This window comes from Cydia fagiglandana, chromosome 12 (assembly GCF_963556715.1).
Source record: "Cydia fagiglandana chromosome 12, ilCydFagi1.1, whole genome shotgun sequence".
Classification (NCBI taxonomy): domain Eukaryota; kingdom Metazoa; phylum Arthropoda; class Insecta; order Lepidoptera; family Tortricidae; genus Cydia; species Cydia fagiglandana.
This window is the reverse complement of record NC_085943.1, coordinates 11,181,347-11,201,179: the sequence shown is the minus strand read 5'-3', so window position 1 is coordinate 11,201,179 and position 19,833 is coordinate 11,181,347. Positions and strand designations below refer to the sequence as shown.

The 19,833-nt window shown below is 39.3% G+C and overlaps 3 protein-coding genes across 3 annotated transcripts; 2 read left to right on the top strand and 1 right to left on the bottom strand.

Annotated features, from left to right (window-relative positions):
* Positions 1 to 1,513: 1,513 nt before the first annotated feature.
* LOC134669588 (zinc finger protein 84-like) lies at positions 1,514 to 5,707 on the bottom strand. The gene is made up of 3 exons (XM_063527240.1): positions 4,404 to 5,707; positions 3,252 to 3,422; positions 1,514 to 2,930 (listed from the first exon to the last, which is right to left on the bottom strand). The coding sequence occupies exons 1-3, from the start codon at positions 5,185 to 5,187 to the stop codon at positions 1,921 to 1,923; spliced, it is 1,965 nt and encodes a 654-aa protein (XP_063383310.1). The 5' UTR covers positions 5,188 to 5,707; the 3' UTR covers positions 1,514 to 1,920.
* A 394-nt stretch (positions 5,708 to 6,101) lies between these two features.
* LOC134669586 (superkiller complex protein 8-like) lies at positions 6,102 to 11,472 on the top strand. Its single transcript, XM_063527238.1, has 8 exons — positions 6,102 to 6,236; positions 6,329 to 6,417; positions 6,607 to 6,755; positions 7,213 to 7,448; positions 8,180 to 8,284; positions 9,085 to 9,167; positions 9,927 to 10,092; positions 11,332 to 11,472. The coding sequence occupies exons 1-8, from the start codon at positions 6,219 to 6,221 to the stop codon at positions 11,443 to 11,445; spliced, it is 960 nt and encodes a 319-aa protein (XP_063383308.1). The 5' UTR covers positions 6,102 to 6,218; the 3' UTR covers positions 11,446 to 11,472.
* Positions 11,473 to 14,415: 2,943 nt separating this feature from the next.
* Positions 14,416 to 15,381, top strand: LOC134669587 (cuticle protein-like). The gene is made up of 2 exons (XM_063527239.1): positions 14,416 to 14,519; positions 14,826 to 15,381. The coding sequence occupies exons 1-2, from the start codon at positions 14,508 to 14,510 to the stop codon at positions 15,318 to 15,320; spliced, it is 507 nt and encodes a 168-aa protein (XP_063383309.1). The 5' UTR covers positions 14,416 to 14,507; the 3' UTR covers positions 15,321 to 15,381.
* Positions 15,382 to 19,833: the final 4,452 nt, after the last annotated feature.

Below are 19,833 nucleotides of genomic sequence, written 5' to 3'. Positions count from 1 at the left end.
AAAACCTAACCTAGGGTGCCGCCGGCAGCGGGGCAGGGCCCAAGCTGCCGGTGGTCAGGGCCGCAGAGTGAGGAATCGACGTACTATACGCGCCGTGTCCAAAATTACCGCCTTCTGCATCTGACCCTTGATCCAACCACCTAGCGAGAGTCTCTCTAGGTGTTGGTCGAGACTCTTCGCTATGAGACCGTTCGCTGACACGACTATAGGAACAATGATCGTCGAGTCAACATCCCACATGGCGGTTATCTCGTGAGCTAAGTCTAGGTACTTGCTGGACTTGTCCTTCTCGGCCTTCACGAGATTCTCATCATGGGGGATGGTGACGTCGACGAGCACAGCCCGGCGCTGCGATCGATCTATCAGCACGATGTCAGGCTTATTGGCTACAATAGTCCTGTCAGTGATGATAGATCGATCCCAATAGAGCGTGGCACGACCATTTTCGAGAACTGGCGCAGGTGAGTACTTGTAGTACGGCACTTCACGGTCCACAAGGCCGTATAGGAGGGCAAGTTGCTGGTGAATAATTCTGGCTACGAGATTATGTCTGTGCAAGTACTCGCCGTTAGCAAGATGAGAACAACCGGAGATAATATGCCTGAGTGACTCTCCGGGACGGCGGCATGCCCGACAAATGTCGACCGTACCGTCCTTCAGGATATATCTCCGGTAGTTATTCGTCATGATAACTTCGTCCGCAATTGCACAGGCAAAACCCTCGGTTTCTCCGAAGAGGTCCCCGAATCGTAGCCAGTTCACCGACGCGGGTAGGTCTACATCGGGTCCCATGAGGGCCTTGTAGAACCGCCCGTGATTATGATTATTATTATGATTATGATTTGCACCTCCATAAAAGAAATTTGTCAGAACGCAACCTCTATTAATGAAAACCTCTATAATTGATACAACGATTTTATATATGAACCTCGTTAATTGACACGACCTGCTTAAATGAAAAAACCTGGTTAATTGACAAAAACTGGCCGGTCCCTTGAGATTGCAATTATCCAGGTTCCACTGTAACAGTCCGCCGGACGGTATCGGCCTGTCAGTTGTTCGGAACTGTCAACATTTTGTTCTGACTGACAGGCCGATACCGTCCGGCGGACTGTTAATCAGTGGGCCCCATCAGAACAAAATTTTGACAGTTACGAACAACTGACAGGCCGATACCGTCCGGCGGACTGTTAATCAGTGGGTCCCTTAAAAAGAGAGAAGAGCCTTTGATTCTAGTGGGTTAGCAGTGGATGCTCAGTTCGGATTTTATTCCCTTCATTCAAATAAAGCTTATTTGGAACCATCTTTGGGATTTCTGGGAGTGGCATTTATTTCTTTCCCTATTAAGGCCTATGCAGACCGTGTTATTTTAACGTGCCGTCAACGCGCGTTGGTATCGATGATACGCTATACGGCTATACGAAAAAATAAATTCCTAAAACGCACTTCTACGGCGCGTTACAAAAACTAGGATGATGTTGGGAGCCCTTTCTGGGGTTTAATAGACATGATATTTTAAAATATATTTCCTTTATTTCTATTATTAATTATAAATAAGAATATAAAGTAAACAAACACAATAAATGGAACAACTTAGTTATTTTGTGATGAAAATTAATTTGTAAATAAATTCAACTATCGATGGTAAAAAAAAATCAAATATACCTACATAATAGAAATAATCTTATATACTTAATAAAGAGGAAAAATGTGATTGCTTTGCTGTGATGAACATGCGATTATTTGTAACAAGAAACCTAATAATACTTACTATAATAATACATATATCTTTATCTTTAATAAAAATATTATCCTGCATTTGTGCAGGTTTGCTTGTAAAGTAGGTACTTATTGTTTGTGTTTTACAAATCTCCCGTTTTCCTTCCAACCCTAAATTAAAATTGAATATTTGAAATCGTTTTAACTCTGTTTTGAACAGATAGGTTTTTGAGTTTCTGTAAGTCTATTCGCGCTCTCACCAATGTGTGTCCTTTCATGATTTCGCAGATTACTCTCACTGCCACATGCGTAAGGGCATTTAAGGCATTTGTAAGGGTTTTCATCGTTGTGTAAAGCTTTGTGGGCTAACAACTCACGTCTATAGGCCGTAGCGTAGCTGCAGTGGCCACATTTAAAAGGTTTTTCACCTGAATGAGTTCTTTGGTGGCCTAACATGTGATGTTTATGGTTAGTAGCGTATTTACATTGACTACATTTATAATGCAACTGGATTGGCTCCCCAGTGTGTTTCTTGACGTGAGTTCCAAATCTAATTTTATCTCTAGTTTCATAATCACATTGACCGCATTTGTATGGTTTAATTTTCATATGCATTATTCTGATGTGGTTCTTCCAGTTTCGTCTAGAAGGACTAGTGTAACTACAGTGGTCACATTTGTAAGTATTCTGATCATTTATGGTAGTTTTTAAAGAGTGTGTTCGACTAACATGGATTAACAGATCTCGTTTGCGGTTGCTGCTGTAATCACAGTGTTCACATTTAAATGGTTTTTCAACTTTGTGGGTCCTTTCATGGGCTAACAAGTCACGTTTGCGTTTACAGGCGAAGATACAATGGCTACATTTGTGTGGCTTTTCCCCACTGTGCACCCTTTTGTGGACAGACAAGTCACATTTTTGAATGGAGGCATAACTACATTGGTCGCATTTGTACGGTCTTTCCCCAGTGTGTATTCTGTCGTGAATTTGCAGGTGAGCTTTATAGGCAGTGGAGTAACTGCAGAGCTTGCATTTGAAGGGCTTTTCACCACTGTGCACCTTTCCATGGACTTTAAGCCTATATTTTTCATCAGTAGAATAATTGCAGAGGTCACATTTGTATCGTTTTTCTTGGACTTTAATGCTTTTGTTACTTAGTGATTTAGAATTTGTTCCCATATGCTTATTTTCGTCTTTTTGTGGAGTTGATCCTGCAATAAAAATATTAAGCATTACTAACACAACCTCCTCAATTATGAGTACAAATATAAATGGTGATCATACTGATTTTAAAAATATAAAAGTATGTACAGATGTAATGCGTAATTATTATCCATCGTATTTTCACGGAAACGTACGAACGTGTCTTGCTATTTCAGTCAGTCTCAAATTCGAACGTTTCCGAGAAAATACGATAGAAACCAATTATGCACTGCATCTGTACTGATTATTAAATTTTAGATTCTGATATACACTCAATGCCATTCAAAATATTGATATTTGAATTTTAATAAGAATAACATAGATCTTACCACTAATTTCATTTTTTACAAAATTGTCTTGGTAGTTTATGGGACACATTCGGAACTTGTGTGTATTGAGGTCAACCCTACACACGCCACTCTCCACATCCACATGCATCTTCTCCAGTCTGACAGAGCAACTCCTACCAAGGATTTCACTCCCAATATGGTTAATGGTTGCTGTAACAATATAAAAATAAAGATGAGGTTTTGTAACTTTTTTTTATTTATTAATGGCCAGTTCACATTATTCCAGTAGCATTCCAGTCCAGCAATCCAATCCAGTGCTGGAATGCTGCTGGAATAATATGAACCGATACTGGAATGTACTCATTCCAGTGAGCATTCCAGTCCAGTGACTGGAGAGACCGTCAACTTTTCATTCCAGCTCACCCAATTCAAGCTACTCTTAAAAGATTGGAATAATGTAAATGATATGCTCCAGTCTGGCACTGGACTGGATTAGCCCGCTGGATCACTGGACTGGAATAATGTGAACCGGACATTAAGCACAGACTATGCAACACTTATTAACTCACATTTATGGAGGGGCCTATAAAAATAATGTGAATTAATATGTGTTCAAAACGCGAAAGTATAAATATTATACAACACTTGTATTTATAATTTGTAATTGTATACTTATTAGGGAATGCAAATCGGTTATTTTTTGTATGGAAATAATCGGTTATTAACCGAAACCGCAGTTATTTTCATACAAAAAAATAACCAATTTGCATTCCCTAATACTTATATTCACCAAGTCTAAAGTTTTTTTTTTTAAGTACAAAATCAAATCATATTTTGAACTATACTGGAATAAAAGAAGGTTCCAAATTCAAAAGTGCAAAAATGATTCTGGGACTTAGGAAGTTATGCCAGTAAATACCTCATTGACACCTAAGGATAAGTTTGCCCTTGTACAGTCGCCATCAGATATATTGGAGCAGCCGAGGTGCTCAAAAATATCTGAACACGCACTCTAACGCCTTGACAATAGAAGCGTGTTCAGATATTTGTGAGCACCTTGGCTGCTCCGATATATCTGATGGCGACTGTACTATGTTTATGTTCTATCTGATGTACCTGTATTCCTCTCTTCTAGACAATAAACTGTTACTTACTTACTTAAAATTACATTACAGTTTTAACATTACTTACATTGAAGTGGTAAGAGTTTTGGTCTCTGCAGTACCTCCGGTCCAACTACCAGTTCATCCTTTACAACATGGTCCATGTACAGGCCTATGACTGAACTATCAGCCTTTACCATCTGGTCTATGCTCAGGCCAGACTGTATTGTAGCCTTTTCATCCTGCGTATCATGACCTCTTTGTCTGTCATGTTTCACTTTACTCTCAGACTCATTTAACTTATGTTGTGTTACATTGTTTGCACTGTCCATGTCTTCTCTCTCAATCTTGACCACATGGTATATGGACAAACCACTTGGTGTGGTTGCCTCACATATGCTGGATGAATTTGCATCTATTGTAGACACATTCTCTTTTTTTATACCATGGTCTGTGCATGCAGCCTGTGACTCTTTGCTCTGCACTGGTGGTGTGTTTCGAGTGTGCTCACTGACTTGTGATGCTACCATGCTTCCTTCAGGTATACCCACATCTCTCTCAACCTTAACTACATTATCTATACACCAGTCAATTTGTGAGTCTTCTGTATGATTTTGTTCAGTTTCTTTCTTTACTTCATGCCTTATATGATCCATTTTTCTGCTTATATGGCTCACATAGTCCTTTTCTATTATTTGGTCCCTACAGAGGCGGGCCGGGGAGCAGTCCTCGGTGTTCCAAATAGGCTCCTTTTTAACATATTTATGTATCTGTTCATTTTTTTCCGCTTTCCTTGTAGTCTCCACATTTTCCTCATTATCTGTATATAGTGGTTCTACTTTCACCTGGACTATATCTATGCCCTCTGACATTACAAAATCTATTAGAAAAGTATTTTCCAGTTTTTCCAATAACGTGTTTTTCCTATCGTATCAAGGAACTAGTAGTAATATCCTAAGACCTCTGGATAGGGCAGAGTGCGTCTTGTATCTGCTATTTCGATTCAGTTATCCACAACTTCCGCTCATGTGACTATTAGGTCTTCTACAGATGTGATTTTGACGGCTACGTATATACTTTCGCTGGGGAATTCATTCTAGGGCCTGCCTCATTCATATGGTGGCTAGTGATAGTACTTCAGAAACGAGTGTCCAACGTGACTGGTGATTTCAACACTGTTTCCTTGATCTCGATTATCAATATGCGTCAATTCACATTAAAGTTACTGTCAAAGAAATCTTTAATTGAAACTTGATAATCCTTGAGGCAGGCCCATCCAAGAAAATGTTTGATAATTACCGAATAAATAAAAAATGTTGTCCTCAAAGTATGTTAAAATTAAAAGTAAGTAGGCCAGGAACAAGGAAAGGAAAAGTGAAAATAAATACAAAAACGTCAAGTACACGTCAACTGACGTCAACGTCAAATCTGACAGTTGGACCTGGACCTCCGATCCAACCACGAACTACGAACTTCGACCAGGAAGATTTTAAGCTATAACAGACGTGCGTACCGGACTGCATCTTTGGTCCGGACTACATAACTCAGAACTCTTTCTCGCTCTCACTTAACGGGCCATAGAAATAGAAATAATTTTGGCAAACTGTGTACATTGATACAAGAACATTGTCCCAATGTTCGTGTAGTATCTTCTTAGTAGTTTATGCAATTTTCATCTTCTACACTATCGAACATGCCTCAGATCGATTATGACTTTATTACCTAGCTACTCTATGGTACAAATTTTGACAACTATGTTTCCTGTATGTCATTATTGTCATTATCAAAATAAATAAAGTATTATACTTACTTTTAAAATACTTATTTTTTATTAAAAATAATTAAGTGTATGTTTGGATTTTAACTAGCTACGTTATAAACGTGATATATACTTTTTAACACTATGCCAGCTTCAACTGCGGTAAGCACATAACCCTAAACAATTGTTTATACTAAACATCTGTTGCGGCATCGGCATAATTTTAAAATCATGTTCTGTTTTAATTTTCTTAGTATTCCATACTACTGAAGAAAGAAAATGCTCACGACGACCCTATTTACTGCTGTGCATGGGCTAAAACGGCCACTTCTGAAGATCCGAAGTAAGAAAAGAAGTATACTTAATAGAATAAAATTAAATAATTAAACTGGACAAAAATGAAAGCCCTAAGCAATGTTTCATGTCTTACGTTTTAATTGTCTACGACTAAAATTTATAGGATCCCTCAAAAAGGGTCAGTTTACTCAATTTAAATTTTGTTTTGATACTATTTTTTTATTTCTGTTTGTAGGGCACCTTGCAACGATTTCATTGCAACGGGTGGCCTAGATGGCCTAGTGAAGGTTTGGCTATTTCAGAACAATAGATTGGAGTTAGTGCACTCTCTAGCGGAGCACTCTATGGCTGTAGTTTCTATCGCAATCAGCTTTGATGGTCACAGTAAGTTAATTTTATTTTTCTACTTTCCTATATTACATGCATAATGCATACATAGTATCAACAGACTACTGTTGTTTTTTCGGTTAAATTACCGAAAGAACTAAATGTTGTTAATATTTTGTATCTAAATTGAAAATTAACTTGTAAGTTCTCAGTATAAGTTTATGTAGTATTCTATTTATTTATTTGACAATATTTGTCTTACTTTTTTTAGTATTCTATGTATTATATTAACACTTTGACTACCGAGAACCCGCCTGGTAGGCACTCGTAATGTTTGCGCAGATGCCGGACAACCCGCCCAGCGGGTTGTTTTGTACGCAGATATAGACGACCGGTTTCTGCCCGGTTGCGAAAGTGTTAAGACATATCAGGTGTTCCAGAATAAAAAAAAGGGTTTTTCTTTATGATTTTTTTATTGAATTGGAGTATATTTATAATATGTACTATTTCTTAGCCCTAGCCAGCACGTCTCTCGACTCCACCTTGATAATCTGGGACTTGTTGACCGGCCACAAAGTCCATGAGATCCAGAACAGTGGCACAGATGTGTGGAAAGTGGCATTTTCACCCGACAGACACCATATAGTCACCGGGAGCCATACTGGGAAGCTGGGGGTGTATGGCATTGAGAAAGCATCCTTGGAGTGTGTGTTGGACACTCGAGGAAAATTCGTTTTAAGTGTGGCTTGGGTAAGTTGTGCATTACATGTATTATTGTTTAAAAAAAACATAGTATAACATATAACTTGTTAACAAGAAATGTGCAATAATTCTCAGTTTGCTACCCCTAATATTTACTAGGCGTAATATATAATATGCCTTGTCACTATTTAATTAAGATAGGGTTATTCATTTTACTGATGTACCTATAAAATACTACCTTTAATGTTTTACAATCAAGCCCCTTTTCAATTGCAAATAAATTATTGAAAGTAGTTTGTTTAAAGTTAGTATTAAAGTAGTTTTATAAATATAAACATTTCATTAAGAGCCCTTTAATGCACACTAGCGCCACAGCTAATAAATGATGGTTATTTAAATTTAACGAAAGATATTGAAAAAAGGTAGCCGCTATACGTACTGTATTGTGTATTTAAGTACCTTTTGAATCCATCAAACTAGTTTTTGTGTTGCTGAGCGGCTACCGCGAAAACCGAAATTCGCAAATTGCGGGGATCTTTCTCTTTTACTCCAATGAAGGCGTAATTAGAGTGACAGAGAAAAATCCCCGCAATTGACGATTTTCGGTACTGGCGGTAGACTGGTTTCGTCGATCTAGGAACTCAAAACAAAAACGGCCGTTTTAACTTTGGACACATAGATTGACGAATCCAGCATAGAATGACAATCACGATTATTTAGCTGTGGCGCTAGTGTGCACGTTGAAGGGCTCTTAACTCAACAAGTTTAACTATTGGCAGAGCCCTGACGGCAAGTACATCGCGAGCGGCGCCACAGATGGCGCTGCGTGTCTCTTCGACGCGGCGCAAGGCAAGTTGCTGCACACCATACAGGCACACACACAGGTAAGTACTAGGTACTGAATATATGCTACTTGAGAAAAATACACTATGTTACCAATAACTGTAACATAGTGTATTTTTCTTTTTTATAAATATTATAGGACAATTCTGTAGACATTTTAGTGAAACGCACTGACATTGGACAGGTGGAATACACAGGATAATAAACTTGTATTACTATTTTTATATTACTTACTGGTTACAATTTAAAGTTTAACGTACAATGACAATTTTAACTAGACTTGTATCCATACTCATTTGTCGACAATATTATTGAATAATACACGTCTGGAATAAATTGCATAAGAAAGATAGTAGTAAATTCGCCACTCTTTTTTTTTGTTTTTTTCCTTTCTGAAAAAGAAAATGTTTATACCTACTTCTATGTATTTTGGCATATCTACTATAGTTCGTTTTTTTTAGCATTAGAAATAAGGTAAACAATCTTTATGTGTCTTTTAGTTGAAAAACACATTTTAAAAATAAGTTATGGCTAATATGTAACAATTATGAATCTAATACGATTGTCGATCATTTATATTCTTCTGCTTTCATAAGTACTGAATTTTAAAATGCGTATTTCAATTAAAAGACATGTCAAGATTGCTTACCTTCTATGAAGTTCTTTCTAATGCTAAAAAATGTCCAATGCAATGCCCATAACAAAACATAATTATGTACCTGCCACGTGTAAAGTGTAAACACCTACCACGTTATTTAATTACAGAATTTAACTTTTATTAAGTACTTAGATTGAAATAATGTGTTGTAAATTTTTATGTATGTATTTACCAATTTTGTAGGCCGTGAACACAGTAACGTTCTCATCAGACTCGTCGCTCCTGCTCACTGCGTCGTCCGACGGAAACGTGCACACCTACAATGTGTAAGTTACTTTATTATCAAGTACGACTTTATCAATTAGAATAGGTATTTACAATGTTTACATAGGTACTTCATCAATTTTCGACGAAACGTAATGTCACCTGGGGCATAGTCCCCAGGACGCTGGCCGCATTTCCCCGCTGTATCGTTAAGCTGAGCATTTGTGCAAAGTTTGACCCTGCTCGTAGGTCGCCAGTCACCCCAACAAATAGTATTTAAATAAAATTAGAATAGGTATTTTTCCATAAAGGCGAGGCGCGCGATAGATTATTTCAATTTAACCAATGCACTCGTGGTCTGTTTATAGGGGTATGCTAAAACATTCGCCTTACATTTCTTTCTCGTTTATGAGTTAAATCAGCGGTCGGCACAGGCGGCCCGCGAGATTCCCTCCCATGTAATATTGACAAACGACAATGTCTGATAAAGTCATAAATATTAACAAAGTGCGGCCCGCGTCAACTTTGTCAACTATTATTTGGCCCGTGGCTGCTAAAAGGTTGCCGACCGCTGAGTTAAATGAAAGCGACGCAACCGACATCATGAAATGAATTGACGTTAATTTTATATTACATAAATCTAATGTATGTATGTAGTTAAATTTAGTAGTAGTAGTACAAGTAAATTTAGTAACGACTTAAAAAAACTTAGTGTATCTACTTACTTACTTCTGCCTTTCAAACGTCAAAATTTGCTATATAAGTTATCGAATACTTGAACACTGCGTTCTTTTCCTAATCATACCAAGTTATCCCCTTAGAGCGAGCGGAAGTCTGCAAAGCAGTATGAAACTCACATGCAGAGCAGCATCCGCGGCAGCAAGTGCAGACGGCCGCGCCGCAGCCGCAGCGGCTGACGGCGTCGTGCGCGTCGCCAGCCTCGACAAACTGCAGGAGCTACATGTTTTCAAGGAGCACACGGGCGCTGTGAGTATCATATTGTGCTAAGAACAAGTGTGGAAGTCTGCTGAGCAGTATGAAACTCACATGCAGAGCGGCATCAGCGGCAGCAAGTGCAGACGGTCGCGCAGCAGCTGCTGCGGTTGACGGCGTCGTGCGCGTCGCCAGCCTCGACAAACTACAGGAGCTACATGTTTTCAAGGAGCACACGGGCGCTGTGAGTATCATACTGTGCTAAGAACAAGTGTGGAAGTCTGTTGAGCAGTATGAAACTCACATGCAGAGCGGCATCAGCGGCAGCAAGTGCAGACGGTCGCGCAGCAGCTGCTGCGGTTGACGGCGTCGTGCGCGTCGCCAGCCTCGACAAACTACAGGAGCTACATGTTTTCAAGGAGCACACGGGCGCTGTGAGTATCATACTGTGCTAAGAACAAGTGTGGAAGTCTGCTGAGCAGTATGAAACTCACATGCAGAGCGGCATCAGCGGCAGCAAGTGCAGACGGTCGCGCAGCAGCTGCTGCGGTTGACGGCGTCGTGCGAGTCGCCAGCCTCGACAAACTGCAGGATCTACATGTTTTCAAGGAGCACACGGGCGCTGTGAGTATCATACTGTGCTAAGAACAAGCGTGGAAGTCTGCTGAGCAGTATGAAACTCACATGCAGAGCGGCATCAGCGGCAGCAAGTGCAGACGGTCGCGCAGCAGCTGCTGCGGTTGACGGCGTCGTGCGCGTCGCCAGCCTCGACAAACTACAGGAGCTACATGTTTTCAAGGAGCACACGGGCGCTGTGAGTATCATACTGTGCTAAGAACAAGTGTGGAAGTTTGCAGTGCAGAATATCGTGTAAACATTGATGCTGACTACACCTACCCATACATATAGGTACTGTCAAGGCGTACTTAGGTACGATTACAAAATTTATTTTACTACAAAAATAATTTTAGCAGATACATAATTATGTGTTACATACGACTTGGTGGTGCACTTCTTTAACTACCTTTTTTTTGTGAATGCTGTTACGCATCGTCCCCCTGGCCCTGAGGTGGGCTCATTATGGGGGGGGGGGGATTTGGGAATCTCACCTCCCAGCTCTTTTCAATGGTGAAAAGAGAGGGAGGAGCCTACCCACTAAACCCACACCGGCGTTTCCCACGATATGCCGTTTGGGGAGGCATCCTGTGGGATCGCGAACATTCTGCCAGGACTCCTTTAAGTACCTACTAAGTCTTGGTCAAAGGCAATGTTTCATGATAAAATTTTACACAGGTGTGCGGTGTGCAGTTCAACGCCGAAGGCAACAAGCTCCTGTCAGTATCAAAGGACAAATGCATTAATATCTACGAGTGCCCGCCACCGCCAAAAACTGCTGCCAAGAAGTGATCAAGTAATTTTATGGCTATCTCTTAATATACTAGTATTTAAATATTAGACTGTTATTAAACCTGACCCCCTAAACCCATAAGGCCAAGAAGTTTGTAAGGAAAATACAATATTTCACTAGAAATAAAGAAATATTCCGTTTTGTTAATGGAAAGTTTTGATTCTCATAGAAAACTATGAGATGTTTCCAAAATCGTCGCCGTTTTGGTAACTTTCTACGGCAAATCAGTAGAGCTATGGACAATCAAAAATTGAACATACCCCAGAAAATCTTTCTTCATAAACGTATGTTATGATTATGACTGAAACGAGTTTTAATTTTCGAGATCGAGGTAGGTATGTATGTACATCCCTATCCCTACTTAGGTACTCTGGTAATTCTTAAATGTGTTCATTTCTGGTAATTTGGTGAAACTCAAATGTACTTGAATGTGTTCATTTGGTATTAGAGGTAGGTATAGTTCTCCAACGCTTCGGCTGTAGAATTAACTTCCTACCGAGGTTTTCTGAAGGGATTACAAAAAATGATTCTTCAAAAAAGTGTAGGTACAAGTTTATATAACGTCGGCAACGCGCATCATGAAACCATCTGAAGTTGCAAGCTTCCATAGGTACGGCTACGATAATCGCTTACAAACTGTCAGGCTTGAAACGTGTTTGAAACAAGACGCAGTATACAAAAAATCTTATTTCTGCCATTTGTAAAGTATGAAATTCGGCCTATCAATATAAAACCAATTATTAACGAATAGGTTACGTACCTATTAGTTACACACGAAGGGTTCCTTCCGTACCATTACCGTAAATGTTTATTTAATTTTATTTTTAGTACAGTCATCAGCAATAGTATCTTACACAACTAGGGCCGCAAAAATATAGGTATGACGCGCTCTTATTGCGCTCCAAATAAGAACGTGTCACATATTTTTGGGGCCCTAGTTGTGTAAGATACTATTGCTGATGACTGTACCTATTTGTTGTTATAGCGGCAACAGAAATATGTACAGTCATCAGCAATAGTATCTTACACAACTAGGGCCGCAAAAATATGTGACACGTTCTTATTTGGAGCGCAATAAGAGCGCGTCATATATTTTTGCGGCCCTAGTTGTGTAAGATACTATTGCTGATGACTGTACATCATGTGTGAACATTTTAACTGTCTAGCTATCACGGTTCATGAGTTACAGCCTGGTGACAGACAAACGGACGGACGGACGGACGGACAGACGGACAGCGGTGTCTTAGTTTATACCCTTTGGGTACGGAACGAATTACTAGAAAGTATTCATCCCTAAAACACACCGTATATTGTCCGCATAGGCCCCGTGTCGCCGAAGGGCCGCAGTATTAGCCCCTAAGCCGTCTGGCGGTTGATTAATTTTTGCCGGTAAGCGGATTGCGCTCGCTCACGTCATGATACCCGCGGGAGCTTCCATTAAATACTCCTTAAAACAACCTTTAATCTGTCCTTGAGGAACTAATGAAGTTTTAAGAGTGGTTTGTATTGTCATTATTTTGATGTGCATGAAATTTATAATTACCTAATCAATAGAGTCGGACCAAGAAAAGTCTGCAGTGGATTAGATACCCCCACGCAGTGCACGTGTTATTTTAAACGTCAAACTTCTATGAAATTATGAAGTATAAATGACACTTGCACTGCGTGGGATATCAAATCCGCTGCAGACTTTTCTTGGTCTAACTATGGGGTACCAATTTTTTTTTAACCAGCAATGTTAAGCTTTAGGTACAAAACTAGGTATATACTGACAGACGTTAAAGTTCTTAACCCAGCGATTTTAAAAATTATACTATTTTCTCTTTTCGCACAGACTACAAATTCCAACACATGGTTTGGGCCATTTGGTACCCAAGCGATGTGTCGTTGTTAAAGTATTTCTTGTTTTTTTTTATATTAATTTTGCCATTGTTCAAATGAGGTCACCACAGTTTTCAAATTTACTCTGCAGTAGGTAGGTATGCTTGCTATTTAGGTATGTACATCTAAGCTCTAAGAACGATGCTGTCATACCTACTATTTTTCGTCTACCAAAGTATACCCGTTTTCCCTAAAGCTACCCTACTATTTTCCGCTACAAATGTTAGCTTTAAAACCTTGTTACCGAAACAGCGATTTGCCGGCGCAGGTAAAAATGGAAAGAGATTGCTTTTTATCTGTGCAACGGCAAATTGAATGTAAAGTCGATTTCCCCATGGGCCGCCGCAAATTAAGCCCATTCCAATTGACTCGTACAATGTAAATATTTTTGATAAATCCCGCCCTTTCTGTCGTAATTACTAGCACGATGAATAGGGACCTCAAACATGGCCGGATAATGGAAGCACTATTAGGTTTTTGGCGGTTGCGGAAAATAAGGAAAATACTTTGCGGTGCTTTGTACACGATGTATCTTTGTATGATGTGATTGGATCGTGTTTTCAAATAAATTCATTATGTTGAGTAGGTAGTCGATGTGAGCTGGATTTATTCATATTGATTGTGGACGTATACCAATTTAGGTATTCATATCATAGTTATGGCGGCGTCAATGATTTTTTGTAATAGTCTTAGGTAAATTATAGTTAGGTAGGTATGTATAAGTGTGCCTAGGTAGGTACCTAGTCTAAATATAAAAAAAACTGCATCTTGGTTTGTACCCTACCCACCCAAAACCGGGATGGTCAAAAATGGGAAAAAACGAATCAACCATTTCGTAAAAATGAGTTTTCATAACTAATGACTGTATTAGACGAAATTTTCGAATAGACATAGAAATGTAAAGATAGAAAGTGGCCCAAACTTGAACTCACAGCCAAATCAAGTTGATCTAGTTATGCATTTCTCGCGCAAGTGTCGTTATCGTGACGACCTTCACCTCAGCGGCGGCAACGAATAGCCAAGTGTGTACGGCATGCGTATATTGTTAGTGCGTTTTTGTATTGGAATGTGGATTAGCCCTCCGGCTTGGGCTGGTCGCCTGTAGGCGCATGTCGAAGTATAAAAAGTGTCGCGGGTCAGTAAATGTCATAGTCCACCACCGACAATCACATCAGCAACAATGGCCGCTAAGGTGAGCTTTTTTAATTCCTATACTTAATTAGTACAATAATTATTAAGTTAAATTAATTCTTTGTCAAAGGGAAAAATACCTTAGGTACGCTTTCCTCAGAATTTTTATTTTCTCATAAAAAATATACCTACTTGACTTGAGTGAAATATTCGCATATTTACTATGTTATTCTAGCGCTCGTATTCGTATACAGGTGCTTTAAAATTTCATTAGCATTCGTAAAGGATGTGCACCAGAAGAGGACAAGACTAGGTATTTTCAATAATGTAACGATATTATAATTTATAACAAGTCATTCGTTTCCAGTTCGTCGCTATCCTCTCCCTGGCCGTGGCCGCGTCCGCCATCCCGGTGGTGCCCCTCGCGAAGGTGGCCTACGAGGAGGCGCCCGCCCACTACGAGTTCCAGTACTCCGTGGCGGACCACCACACCGGCGACATCAAGCAGCAGCAGGAGTCGCGCGCCGGCGACGCCGTGCACGGCTCCTACTCGCTGCTGCAGCCCGACGGCGTGCAGCGCATCGTGGAGTACACCGCCGACAAGGAGCACGGCTTCAACGCCATCGTCCGCTACGAGGGACACCCCACCGAGGCGCCCCACAAGGTCGCCCTCGCCCCTGTCGCCAAGCTCGCCTACGCCGCTCCCGTCGCCAAGATCGCCTACGCCGCTCCCGTAGCCAAGGTCGCCTACGCTGCCCCCGTAGCCAAGGTCGCCTACGCCGCCCCCGTCGCCAAGGTTGCCTACGCCGCCGCCCCCGCTCACGTCTCCTTCTCTTCCCCCGTCATCTCCTACCACCACTAGACTGATGTTTGAGGCTCATTGTTATTATGACTAGTTTCTAATAAATTATTTATTGTACGAACTTTGCATTTCACATTTCTGATCGAGACTGATCAATCTTACTACGCACTCGCTGTTACAGACTAGGAGTAAGCTTAATTATCTAGAGCAAACTAGATTAGCCATTTCTAATTTCTAACTGTGAAGAAGATGAGATACTCGTAGATACCTTCTGGGTAGATCTGGATTGCACAAAAAATCAGGGATATTATTCTTAACTGGGGGCCTAGCCAAGATGACAATCATCTGCAGAAAACAAAACGAGACGCTATTGTCTCTTATCACACTTCCGTGTATTAGTGTGATAGAGACAGATAGCGTTTCCTTTCTCTGCGAATGATTGTCATCTTGATGACTAGGCTCCCTGTAAGGCTTGATGCATTTTTGTGTAGGCACCTACCTACATGCATCTTACAGGTATATATCTGTAGGTAGGTACAATTCAATTAAGCTAGTTTAATATTCCAAAAAGTAAACATTACATCCTACGGAATTACAGCCAACAAGACAATTTTCAACACGTGTATATTTTTTTATTTATAAAACAAACGGTCAGATAGGTACACCACAACACGAGCATAACAAGCTTGTAAAGCAGGTACCTATGTACTTAAGATATGTAGGTACCAGAGACCAGTAAGATAAAACCTATAAAGAACTTAGAACACATAAAAATTGGATACCAGAACTACAAAGATCAGAAAAAACTGCACAATCTCGAGATCAAATACTGGAAATAGCTACAACCTACTATAAAAATTTATACAGCTGTCAAGACCCAGAAACACCACAAATAGACTTACCAAACATAAGTACCAGTGAAGTCCCAGTAATAGACGAAATAGCTATACTGAACCACATCAAAAACTTAAAGACTGGCAAAAGTCCAGGGCCCGATAATATCACTAATGAAATGCTAAAGACTGCCGCTTCTTTGATAGCTACACCATTGGCACACCTATTTAACCTTATTTTAAAAACTGGAATTACACCTAAAGAATGGGCACAGTCAAATATAATTCTGCTATACAAAAAAGGAGACCCAAAGGACATAGGAAACTATAGGCCCATCAGTCTGATGTCTTGCATATATAAACTATTCTCATCAATCATATTATCCCGAATAAGTGAAAAAATTGACAAACATCAACCTTGCGAACAAGCCGGATTCAGGAGCGGTTACTCAACTATGGATCACATCCACACTCTGGAACAGCTTATTGAAAAATATCAGGAACACCGTCAACCTTTATATACAGCATTTATAGACTATGCAAAAGCATTCGACACAATATCACATACATCTATATGGAAAGCTCTGAGTCAGTGCAATATAGAACCAGCATATATAAAAATAATAAAACATATTTATGAAAATAGCACTAGTAAAGTTCAATTAGACAAACTTGGGCAATACATACCAATAAAGAGAGGTGTTAGGCAAGGCGACCCGCTGTCTCCAAAGTTATTTCTAGCCGTACTTGAGACCGTATTAAGCAGCATTAATTGGAAAAAGTTAGGGATAAATATAAATGGTAATTATCTAAACCACCTGAGATTCGCCGACGATTTAATATTATTTTCAGAAAAAGGAGTCCAACTGGAACACATGATACAGACTTTACACGAAGCTAGTGCCAAAGTAGGTTTAAAAATGAACTTCCTAAAAACCAAGCTTATGACCAACAGCATACAAAAGGCTATAACAGTCGACAACACACCTCTGGAGTATGTCGACAGTTTTACTTACCTAGGCAAACAGATATCTTTCAACAGTGAACGGCATGAACAGGAAGTTGACCGTAGAATAAAAATTGCTTGGAATAAGTTCTGGAGCCTAAAAGAAATTTTAAAAAGTAATATGGACATGAAAGTAAAAAAACAAGTTATGGATATGTGCATTTTGCCTTCATTGACGTATGCTAGTCCAACCTGGGTGCTTACTACAAAAATAAAATCAAAAATAATTACATGTCAAAGAGCAATGGAAAGAAGCCTAACAAACATTAGAAGAGTGCAAAAAATACCGCACATAAATATAAGAGCAATAACAAAATTAATAGACGCTTTAAAGCATGCCAAAACTCAAAAATGGAGATGGGCTGGACACGTTGCCAGGCTATCAGACTCTCGATGGACCTTAACAGCTACTACCTGGAAGGGGCCCACAGGAAAACGCCGTAAAGGCAAACCAAATAGCCGCTGGGCGGATGACATTAAGAAAATAGCCGGTATAAATTGGAAACATACTGCATTAAATAGGGAAACCTGGAAGTCCTTGGAGGAGGCCTTCATCCGATGAGGGGTTCTGGTCCGACTAACTATATCAGTGTAAATACCTAAATAAAATGTAAGCTTTTCTTGACATACACCTTGTACTTAATTATAACTTTGACATAAGAAACAATGCAATGTAATACTAAAAAACTAGATAAGATTATGTAATCGATGAACCTTCTTACATTTCTCTCCAAATGACTAGAAATAAAGGCTTTTTTATTTTTTATTTTTTATTTTTATTTTATTTATTTATTTATGTGCTAAACACAGTGGGCATCAAGCACTGGCACAATTATTGTTCCTATTTATTTATATTAAAGTGATATTCATGAGTAGGAAGAGTAAAATGACAGTAGTTTGATATAGGTATATAGTTATACAAGGGGGTAAAGTTGTTGTTTAACCGCTCGTGCTAATATTGATACACGAGTAAGTGGAAAGATTCCAAAATTGAACCACGAACGTAGCGAGTGGTTCGAGAAGTGGAATCTTGAGCGTTGCGAGGGTTTCAAAGCACGAGGGTTAAACAAATTTTGCCACCGAGTAAAACAACATTTTTCACCACACCAACGCGAGGAAAATACCAACTGTAAAACATCAAAAAAAAAAATGAAATCAATTCAAATCCAAATGAATGTTATTAAATATATCATTTAAAAGTCCATTCTATCAGCCAACATGAGCAAACAATTCAAAATTTGCATACTATTAGGTACATTACCTCACATGTGGATAAAATACAACTTTCTTATCAGTTTTTGAAGTGCAAAGTAAGCCTTTCCGTACTGGTGTGGTGAGTTGAGACATTTTTAGGGTTCCGTACCTCAAAAGGAAAAAAACGGAACCCTTATAGGATCACTCGTGCGTCTGTCTGTCTGTCTGTCTGTCCGTCTGTCACAGCCGATTTTCTCCGGAACTACTGGACCAATTAAGTTGAAATTTGTTACACATATGTAAGTTTGTGACCCAAAGACGGACATGTAACGTAAACAAATGAATATTAAACATGGGGGCCACTTTTGGGGGGTAAATGAGAAAATTAAAAAGTAAAGTTTTTCAAAGTATATCGTGTTATATTTCAAATGAAAGAGCTCATTGTGAGAAACTCAAATATATTTTTTTTATAATTTTCGACTAAACAGTTTAGAAGTAATTCAAGAAAATAGACAAAAAATGACCATTCCCCCCCCCCCCCCTTTATCTCCGAAACTACTGGGTCTAAAATTTTGAAAAAAATAGTTAAAATAGGTCTTTACCTATAGATTACAGAAAAACCTATTAAAAATGTACAGCCAAGCGTGAGTCGGACTTAATTACTTAGTTTTTGATCCGACCCCTACGGATTATTTAAAGGCATTTCACTCACGTTTCACATAATAAAAAATTAAAAATACATTCGGTGCAGCAGCGCAAAACTCAAAATTACTGCCAGTGGTTTACGAGTCATATACTTCCCGTATTGAGAAAGCCTAATTTGCGGCACGACTTACATTTTCCCGTACCATGTCCTGACTTTAAAGGTCCCTACAGACCTGGAATATTATCGATTTGGCCTGAAAGTCATTCTGATATACAGCTGCTGTTGCCCGCGGATCTGTATAAAATTCCAAAAGATATAGGCATTTTTCAAAACCCTTAATTTTACGGGAATATACTTCCCTTGTCGCACAGGCCGCATATAACACGTATAGTACCCGCATAGTACCCGTGCCGCGCTAAAGAAAAAAAAATACCTTTCAGTGCGGTACGCAAAAATACTTCCCGAACATTTTTTCTTTTGAAATAGAATATACTTGAAGTACGAATATCGGGAGTACCTACACACCTACAGGGTGTAACCGTTAAGTGTAGCCAGGCGATAATTCCGTAAATATAACCGATATCAGAAAACTTCAAATTGATATCAAATGAGTAAAATTACATTAATAACTTTTTTTTAAATAAAAGCAGAAATATCCCAAACATTAACTTCAAACCCTCCCATACATTTAGTACGACGACTCACCCCTCAAAAAACGTCGGTGTCATAAGAGATAAAACTGCTTGAGATTCATTATTTACGATAATAAACTGTAATAAAATAATAAAACTACTGTTTATGAAATAATTAATCTGACGTTTATTTTTTTATTCATCATCATCATCATTTCAGCCTATATACGTTCCACTACTGAGCACAGGCCTCCTCTCATGC